This window comes from Salvelinus alpinus, chromosome 8, assembly GCF_045679555.1.
Source record: "Salvelinus alpinus chromosome 8, SLU_Salpinus.1, whole genome shotgun sequence".
NCBI classification, from domain to species: Eukaryota; Metazoa; Chordata; class Actinopteri; order Salmoniformes; family Salmonidae; genus Salvelinus; species Salvelinus alpinus.
The window spans coordinates 10634064-10644967 of NC_092093.1; the positions used below are offsets into that span (position 1 = coordinate 10634064).

General features: G+C 45.7%; 1 protein-coding gene across 1 annotated transcript in view; it reads left to right on the plus strand.

The window, feature by feature from the left end:
* The window catches only part of LOC139583865 (uncharacterized), a 58183-nt gene extending 50134 nt beyond the window's left edge, over positions 1–8049 (plus strand). The window contains exon 3 of the mRNA XM_071415412.1: positions 7484–8049. Within this exon, the coding sequence (XP_071271513.1) occupies positions 7484–8049 (566 nt within the window). The remainder of the gene's footprint in view (positions 1–7483) is intronic.
* Positions 8050–10904: the final 2855 nt, after the last annotated feature.

Here is a 10904-nt window from a genome sequence, read left to right on the forward strand (position 1 = left end):
CCATATGTTACGGTAGTCAAACTCCCATATGTTACGGTAGTCAAACTCCCATATGTTACGGTTGTCAAACTCCCATCTGTTAAGGTAGTCAAACTCCCATATGTTACGGTAGTCAAACTCCCATCTGTTACGGTAGTCAAACTCCCATATGTTACAGTAGTCAAACTCCCATATGTTACAGTAGTCAAACTCCCATATGTTACGGTAGTCAAACTCCCATCTGTTACGGTAGTCAAACTCCCATATGTTACAGTAGTCAAACTCACATATGTTACGGTTGTCAAACTCCCATATGTTACGGTAGTCAAACTCCCATATGTTACGGTTGTCAAACTCCCATATGTTAAGGTAGTCAAACTCCCATATGTTACGGTAGTCAAACTCCCATATGTTACAGTAGTCAAACTCCCATATGTTACAGTAGTCAAACTCCCATATGTTACAGTAGTCAAACTCCCATATGTTAAGGTAGTCAAACTCCCATATGTTACAGTAGTCAAACTCCCATATGTTAAGGTAGTCAAACTCCCATATGTTACGGTAGTCAAACTCCCATATGTTACAGTAGTCAAACTCCCATATGTTACGGTAGTCAAACTGCCATATGTTACAGTAGTCAAACTCCCATATGTTACAGTAGTCAAACTCCCATATGTTACAGTAGTCAAACTCCCATATGTTACAGTAGTCAAACTCCCATATGTTAAGGTAGTCAAACTCCCATATGTTAAGGTAGTCAAACTCCCATATGTTACGGTAGTCAAACTGCCATATGTTACGGTAGTCAAACTCCCATATGTTACGGTAGTCAAACTGCCATATGTTACGGTAGTCAAACTCCCATATGTTAAGGTAGTCAAACTGCCATATGTTAAGGTAGTCAAACTCCCATATGTTACGGTAGTCAAACTGCCATATGTTACGGTAGTCAAACTCCCATATGTTACGGTAGTCAAACTCCCATATGTTACGGTAGTCAAACTGCCATATGTTACGGTAGTCAAACTCCCATATGTTACGGTAGTCAAACTGCCATATGTTAAGGTAGTCAAAATCCCATATGTTATGGTAGTCAAACTCCCATATGTTACGGTAGTCAAACTGCCATATGTTAAGGTAGTCAAAATCCCATATGTTATGGTAGTCAAACTCCCATATGTTAAGGTAGTCAAACTCCCATATGTTATGGTATTATGGTAGTCAAACTCCCATATGTTATGGTAGTCAAACTCCCATATGTTACGGTAGTCAAACTCCCATATGTTACGGTAGTCAAACTCCCATATGTTACGGTAGTCAAACTCCCATATGTTACAGTTGTCAAACTCCCATAAGTTAAGGCAGTCAAACTCCCATAAGTTAAGGTAGTCAAACTCCCATATGTTACGGTAGTCAAACTCCCATATGTTAAGGTAGTCAAACTCCCATAAGTTAAGGTAGTCAAACTCCCATATGTTACGGTAGTCAAACTCCCATATGTTACAGTAGTCAAACTCCCATAAGTTAAGGTAGTCAAACTCCCATAAGTTAAGGTAGTCAAACTCCCATATGTTAAGGTAGTCAAACTCCCATATGTTAAGGTAGTCAAACTCCCATATGTTACGGTAGTCAAACTCCCATATGTTAAGGTAGTCAAACTCCCATATGTTACGGTAGTCAAACTCCCATATGTTACAGTAGTCAAACTCCCATATGTTAAGGTAGTCAAACTCCCATATGTTACGGTAGTCAAACTCCCATATGTTACGGTAGTCAAACTCCCATATGTTACAGTAGTCAAACTCCCATAAGTTAAGGTAGTCAAACTCCCATAAGTTAAGGTAGTCAAACTCCCATAAGTTAAGGTAGTCAAACTCCCATATGTTAAGGTAGTCAAACTCCCATATGTTAAGGTAGTCAAACTCCCATATGTTAAGGTAGTCAAACTCCCATATGTTACGGTAGTCAAACTCCCATATGTTAAGGTAGTCAAACTCCCATATGTTACGGTAGTCAAACTCCCATATGTTACAGTAGTCAAACTCCCATATGTTAAGGTAGTCAAACTCCCATATGTTACGGTAGTCAAACTCCCATATGTTACGGTAGTCAAACTCCCATATGTTACGGTAGTCAAACTCCCATATGTTACGGTAGTCAAACTCCCATATGTTACAGTAGTCAAACTCCCATATGTTAAGGTAGTCAAACTCCCATATGTTATGGTAGTCAAACTCCCATATGTTACAGTAGTCAAACTCCCATATGTTAAGGTAGTCAAACTCCCATATGTTACGGTAGTCAAACTCCCATATGTTACGGTAGTCAAACTCCCATATGTTACGGTAGTCAAACTCCCATATGTTACAGTAGTCAAACTCCCATATGTTAAGGTAGTCAAACTCCCATATGTTACGGTAGTCAAACTCCCATATGTTACGGTAGTCAAACTCCCATATGTTACAGTAGTCAAACTCCCATATGTTAAGGTAGTCAAACTCCCATATGTTACAGTAGTCAAACTCCCATATGTTACGGTAGTCAAACTCCCATATGTTACGGTAGTCAAACTCCCATATGTTACGGTAGTCAAACTCCCATATGTTACGGTAGTCAAACTCCCATATGTTACAGTAGTCAAACTCCCATATGTTACGGTAGTCAAACTCCCATATGTTACAGTAGTCAAACTCCCATATGTTAAGGTAGTCAAACTCCGATATGTTACGGTAGTCAAACTCCGATATGTTACGGTAGTCAAACTCCCATATGTTACGGTAGTCAAACTCCCATATGTTACGGTAGTCAAACTCCCATATGTTACGGTAGTCAAACTCCCATATGTTACGGTTGTCAAACTCCCATATGTTACAGTAGTCAAACTCCCATATGTTACGGTAGTCAAACTCCCATATGTTACAGTAGTCAAACTCCCATATGTTACGGTAGTCAAACTCCCATATGTTACGGTAGTCAAACTCCCATATGTTACGGTAGTCAAACTCCCATATGTTACAGTAGTCAAACTCCCATATGTTACGGTAGTCAAACTCCCATATGTTACGGTAGTCAAACTCCCATATGTTACGGTAGTCAAACTCCCATATGTTACGGTAGTCAAACTCCCATATGTTACAGTAGTCAAACTCCCATATGTTACGGTAGTCAAACTCCCATATGTTACGGTAGTCAAACTGCCATATGTTACGGTAGTCAAACTCCCATATGTTACAGTAGTCAAACTGCCATATGTTACAGTAGTCAAACTGCCATATGTTAAGGTAGTCAAACTCCCATATGTTACGGTAGTCAAACTGCCATATGTTACAGTAGTCAAACTCCCATATGTTACAGTAGTCAAACTGCCATATGTTACGGTAGTCAAACTCCCATAAGTTAAGGTAGTCAAACTCCCATAAGTTAAGGTAGTCAAACTCCCATATGTTACGGTAGTCAAACTCCCATATGTTACGGTAGTCAAACTCCCATATGTTAAGGTAGTCAAACTCCCATATGTTACAGTAGTCAAACTCCCATATGTTAAGGTAGTCAAACTCCCATATGTTACAGTAGTCAAACTCCCATATGTTAAGGTAGTCAAACTCCCATATGTTACAGTAGTCAAACTCCCATATGTTACAGTAGTCAAACTCCCATATGTTACGGTAGTCAAACTCCCATATGTTATGGTAGTCAAACTGCCATATGTTACGGTAGTCAAACTCTTATCCCCTCAGGCTGTGGACAAACTGTTACGGTAGTCACTCCCACGTGATGTTGGACCTAGTTTGCTTTTATAATGTACTAAAGGACATGATCCGTAGGTTTTGTAATGATGAAACGGTAGTCAAAGTCTTCTCCTGGTATACTGAAGGACAGTACAGTCCTGTAGATGATCCGCTTCACCTGTAACAGTATAACGGACACACACACACAGTCACACAGTAGTAGGTGATACGTCATCTGTAACAGTAGTTAAGCCTGATCCTTATACCCTTTGGAGCGCCACGTGATGTTGGATCCGGTCTGGTCTGCCCGTACACCGCATCTGTCTGTCTCTGCTATTTACAGTCTCCCTGTGGATATCACATCACTGAGCCTGTCTATAGCTTCTTCCCTGTAGGTCCCTCAACTCTACTCTACTCTAGGTACATTCCAGGAACCAGAGTCTATATGAGCTCCATGTTGGTTTTTATTAGCAGTAAAGACTTTAACCCCCCCACCCACCCCCTCCGAGAGCCCGCTGCTATAGCTGGAACTGAATGGTGATTTAGTGTGGACTTCAATCAGGATTTAAAATGGTGGCTAACCTGTGGAGACATGCTTCAAAAGATGTAGGATCTTAATTTGATCTCTGTTTTGTTGCCTCATGATTTACATAAATTACTGCTGACAGTATCTGATATCCTACAGCAAGTATCATACTACTGCTGCCAGTATCTGATATCCTACAGCACGTATCAAACTACTGCTGCCAGTATCTGATATCCTACAGCACATATCATACTACTGCTGCCAGTATCTGATATCCTACAGCATGTATCATACTACTGCTGCCAGTATCTGATATCCTACAGCAAGTAGCATACTACTGCTGCCAGTATCTGATATCATATAGCAAGTATCAAGACTACTGTCTGCCAGTATCTGATATCCTACAGCACGTATCATACTACTGTCTGCCAGTACCTGATATCCTACAGCACGTATCAGACTACTGTCTGCCAGTATCTGATATCCTACAGCACGTATCAGACTACTGTCTGCCAGTACCTGATATCCTACAGCACGTATCATACTACTGCTGCCAGTATCTGATATCATATAGCAAGTATCAAGACTACTGTCTGCCAGTATCTGATATCCTACAGCACGTATCATACTACTGTCTGCCAGTACCTGATATCCTACAGCACGTATCAGACTACTGTCTGCCAGTATCTGATATCCTACAGCACGTATCAGACTACTGCTGCCAGTATCTGATATCCTACAGCACGTATCAGACTACTGCTGCCAGTATCTGATATCCTACAGCACGTATCATACTACTGCTGCCAGTATCTGATATCCTACAGCAAGTATCATACTACTGCTGCCAGTATCTGATATCATACAGCACGTATCAGATTACTGTCTGCCAGTATCTGATATCCTACAGCACATATCATACTACTGCTGACAGTATCTGATATCCTACAGCACGTATCAGACTACTGTCTGCCAGTATCTGATATCCTACAGCAGGTATCATACTACTGCTGCCAGTATCTGATATCCTACAGCACGTATCAGACTACTGTCTGCCAGTATCTGATATCCTACAGCACGTATCATACTACTGCTGCCAGTATCTGATATCCTACAGCACGTATCATACTACTGCTGCCAGTATCTGATATCCTACAGCACGTATCATACTACTGTCTGACAGTATCTGATATCATACAGCACGTATCATACTACTGTCTGCCAGTATCTGATATCCTACAGCACGTATCATACTACTGTCTGCCAGTATCTGATATCATACAGCACGTATCATACTACTGTCTGCCAGTATCTGATATCATACAGCACATATCAATCAATCAATCAATTTTATTTTATATAGCCCTTCGTACATCAGCTAATATCTCGAAGTGCTGTACAGACACCCAGCCTAAAACCCCAAACAGCTAGTAATGCAGGTGTAGAAGCACGGTGGCTAGGAAAAACTCCCTAGAAAGGCCAAAACCTAGGAAGAAACCTAGAGAGGAACCAGGCTATGAGGGGTGGCCAGTCCTCTTCTGGCTGTGCCGGGTGGAGATTATAACAGAACTATGCCAAGATGTTCAAAAATGTTCATAAGTGACAAGCATGGTCAAATAATAATCATGAATAATTTTCAGTTGGCTTTTCATAGCCGATCATCAAGAGTTGAAAAACAACAGGTCTGGGACAGGTGGCGGTTCCATAACCGCAGGCAGAACAGCTGAAACTGGAATAGCAGCAAGGCCAGGCGGACTGGGGACAGCAAGGAGTCACCACGGGCGGCAGTCCCGACGCATGGTCCTAGGGCCCAGGTCCTCCGAGAGAAAGAAAGAGAGAAGGAGAAAATTAGAGAGAGCCAAGATTTTCAAAATGTTCATAAATGACAAGCATGGTCAAATAATAATCAGGAATAAATCTGTTGGCTTTTCATAGCCGATCATTAAGAGTTGAAAACAGCAGGTCTGGGACAGGTAGGGGTTCCATAACCGCAGGCAGAACAGTTGAAACTGGAATAGCAGCAAGGCCAGGCGGACTGGGGACAGCAAGGTGTCATCATGCCCGGTAGTCCTGACATATGGTCCTAGGGCTCAGGTTCTCAGAGAGAAAGAGAGAACGAGAGAATTAGAGAGAGCATACTTAAATTCACACAGGACACTGGATAAGACAGGAGAAGTACTCCAGGTAACCAACTGACCCTAGCCCCCCGACACAAACTACTGCAGCATAAATACTGGAGGCTGAGACAGGAGCGGTCAGGAGACACTGTGGCCCCATCCGAAGAAACCCCCGGACAGGGCCAAACAGGAAGGATATAACCCCACCCACTTTGCCAAAGCACAGCCCCCGCACCACTAGAGTGAAATCCTCAACCACCAACATTACAATCCTGAGACAAGGCCGAGTATAACCCACAAAGGTCTCCACCACAGCACAAGCCAAGGGGGGGGCGCCAACTGTCTGCCAGTATCTGATATCATACAGCACGTATCATACTACTGTCTGCCAGTATCTGATATCCTACAGCACGTATCATACTACTGTCTGCCAGTATCTGATATCCTACAGCACGTATCATACTACTGTCTGCCAGTATCTGATATCATACAGCACATATCATACTACTGTCTGCCAGTATCTGATATCCTACAGCACATATCAGATTACTGTCTGCCAGTATCTGATATCCTACATGCTTTAAGAACTTTATACAATTATACTTGTGACCGTAAACTGTAAATCGTCTTTCGTTGTTGACTGAATTGTGAGCATTGCTGTAGAACTGATGTTTGGAGCTTGTTAGAGCCATGCATTTCCTTGGATGCCATTGAAGCCCTGCGGTAGTTGGTATTTCCTCTGTTTTAATGGATGCCACCAGACCCACAGACAGAGAAAACACAGTCCACATTATTAAGCTGCTTAGGATCTTCAATCACATTTTAGAAAGCATCTACATTTTTATTGAGCCCTGTGTGTGTGTGTGTGTGTGTGTGTGTGTGTGTGTGTGTGTGTGTGTGTGTGTGTGTGTGTGTGTGTGTGTGTGTGTGTGTGTGTGTGTGTGTGTGTGTGTGTGTGTGTGTGTGTGTGTGTGTGTGTGTGTGTGTGTGTGTGTGTGTGTGTGTCTATTTGATGGCCTACCTTGTTGGTTTCCTGTGAATACTTTCTCGCTTGTGAACGTGAGCCTGTGGAGATGCCATCACATCAATATTTTCAGCCTCATGTCGATGACCCATAAAGAACACTGTCTCCATAGAGAACACAGACCCCATAGAGAACACAGACCCCATAGAGAACACAGACCCCATAGAGAACACTGACCCCATAGAGAACACAGACCCCATAGAGAACACAGACCCCATAGAGAACACTGACCCCATAGAGAACACAGACCCCATAGAGAACACTGACCCCATAGAGAACACAGACCCCATAGAGAACACTGACCCCATAGAGAACACTGACCCCATAGAGAACACTGACCCCATAGAGAACACAGACCCCATAGAGAACACTGACCCCATAGAGAACACAGACCCCATAGAGAACACTGACCCCATAGAGAACACTGACCCCATAGAGAACACAGACCCCATAGAGAACACAGACCCCATAGAGAACACAGACCCAATAGAGAACACAGACCCCATAGAGAACACTGACCCCATAGAGAACACTGACCCCATAGAGAACACAGTCCCCATAGAGAACACTGACCCCATAGAGAACACAGACCCCATAGAGAACACTGACCCCATAGAGAACACAGACCCCATAGAGAATACTGACCCCATAGAGAACAGACCCCATAGAGAACACTGACCCCATAGAGAACACAGACCCCATAGAGAACACTGACCCCACAGAGAACACAGACCCCATAGAGAACACTGACCCCATAGAGAACACTGACCCCATAGAGAACACTGACCCCATAGAGAACACAGACCCCATAGAGAACACTGACCCCATAGAGAACACAGACCCCATAGAGAACACTGACCCCATAGAGAACACTGACCCCATAGAGAACACTGACCCCATAGAGAACACTGTCTCACCTCCTCAGTTCTCTCAGCTTATTTTTAAATCACATCCTGTAGCTTTTTTTTGTTGCCAAACCTCAGCCACCCTCTTTGGAGGACAACTTTATTACAGAGCCTGTAGCTTAGCCTGAAGGTCATAAAGAGACATTGGCGTGCTCAGTCCACCTCCCACTTCCCTACACCTTATTCCACCCTCAGATGGAGAGGTCACCTACAGGCCAGTTGGAGTTTGCCACCCTTTGAAGGAGGAGTCTTCAAGAGGGGTCTTCACAAGAGGATTCCTGTTTTTCTCTGTGGGTTAGTTAGTTAGACAGGGAGAGTGAAATGAGGGGGCCTCACCCTCGTTTCCTTTCGCCTATCCCCTCCCCTCCTCTCCTCTCAACTACCCACCCCTCTCTCCTCTCCTCCTCTCCTTGCACACCTCTCTCCTCTCCTCTCCACTACCCACCCCTTTCTCTCCTCTCCCCTCCCCACCCCTCTCTCTCCTCTCCACTACCCACCCCTCTCTCTCCTCTCCTCTCCTCTCCTCTCCACCCCTCTCCTCTCCTCTCCCCTCCCCTCCCCACCCCTCTCTCTCCTCTCCACTAACCACCCCTCTCCTCTCCTTTCCTCTCCTCTCCTCTCCTCTCCTCTCCTCTCCTCTCCACCCCTCTCCTCTCCACTCCTCCCCCCCTTTCTCCCCCTCCTCTCCTCTCCTCTCCTCTCCTCTCCTCTCATCTCCTCTCCTCTCCTCTCCTCTCCTCTCCTCTCCTCTCCCCTCCTCCTCTCCTCTCCTTCCCTCTCCTCCCCCCCTTTCTCCCCCTCTTCTCTCCCTCCTCTCCTCTCCTCTCCCCCCTTTCTCCCCCTCTTCTCCCCTCCTCTCCCCCCTCTCCACTGCCTACCCCTCTCCTCTCCTCTCCTCTCCTCTCCTCTCCTCTCCTCTCCTCTCCTCTCCTCTCCTCTCCCCTCCTCTCCTCTCCTCTCCTCCCCTCTCTCTCCCTCCTCTCCTCTCCCCTCCTCTCCTCTCCTCTCCCCCTCTTCTCTCCCTCCTCTCTCTCCCCTCCTCCTCTCCCCCCTCTCCAATGCCTACCCCTCTCCTCACCTCTCCTCTCCTCTCCCCCCTTTCTCCCCCTCTCCACTGCCTACCCCTCTGCTCACCTCTCCTCTCACCACTCTCTCTCCTCTCCTCTTCTCCCCCCTCTCCACTGCCTACCCCTCTCCCCTCCTCTCCTCTCCCCCCTCTCTCTCCCCCTCTCCTCTCCTCTCCTCTCCTCTCCTCTCCTCTCCTCTCCTCTCCTCTCCTCGCCTCGCCTCTCCTCTCCTCTCCTCTCCCCTCCTCTCCTCTCCCCCCTTTCTCCCCCTCTTCTCTCCCCTCCTCTCCTCTTCTCTCATCTCACCCCTCTCTCTCCTCTCTTCCTAAAGTCCTATCTCATCCTATAAGGGATTCATCAGGCTGGCCCTGCAGGCTTGTGTCTGAACGTGCATCAGGTTCCCATTAAGATGACTGGTGGATAACTGGGGATCAGGCCATACGTTATGAGGTCCTATATCCCATGTTATTATTTTAGGATGAAGACAAAAGAAGCTCCGGCGCCATCATTTATGACATAGCAGAGAAAGACCAGATGCCATCAGACCTGGGTTCAAGTACTACTTGAACTAATTTAAAAGGCTTTAGATGGGCTTGATTGAGCTTGGCAGGTGCAATGGAACCAATAGAATAGTCCTAAAAGGTCAAACCCTGTCCTTCTGTTACTCCAGACAGGCAAGAACACTGTTTGAATACGGTTTGAGACCAGGTATGCATGCCATGTAGATCCTTAGGACTGACGATATTTGAACTATGACATGTGAGAGAGGATGAGAAGAATATATTTTTTGGGGGGGGGGGGGGTGAGGAGAAGGGAAGGGAAGGTTCACACAGCTAGACACATATACATATTCTGTAGATTCTCAGGGATTCAGTGAGTCATGGTTACTTTGAGAGTTACCGTAACTTCCCCCTGCTGTTAACCCTGTAACGTTCCCCTGCTGTTAACCCTGCAACTTCCCCCTGCTTTTAACCTCGTAACTTACTCCTGCTGTTAACCCTGTAACTCCCCCCTGCTGTTAACCCCGTAACTCCCCCCTGCTTTTAACCTCGTAACTTACTCCTGCTGTTAACCCTGTAACTCCCCCCTGCTGTTAACCCCGTAACTTCTCCCTGCTGTTAACCCCGTAACTTCCCCCTGCTGTTAACCCTGTAACGTTCCCCTGCTGTTAACCCTGCAACTTCCCCCTGCCAGTAACCCTGTAACTTCCCCCTGCCAGTAACCCTGTAACTTCCCCCTGCTGTTAACCCTGTAACTTCTCCCGGCTGTTAACCCTGTAACTTCTCCCGGCTGTTAACCCTGTAACTTCTCCCTGCTGTTAACCCCGTAACTTCCCCCTGCTGTTAACCCTGTAACTTCTCCCGGCTGTTAACCCTGTAACTTCTCCCGGCTGTTAACCCCGTAACTTCTCCCTGCTGTTAACCCTGTAACTTCCCCCTGCCAGTAACCCTGTAACTTCCCCCTGCTGTTAACCCTGTAACTTCTCCCGGCTGTTAACCCTGTAACTTCTCCCGGCTGTTAACCCTGTAACTTCTCCCTGCTGTTAACCCCGTAACTCCCC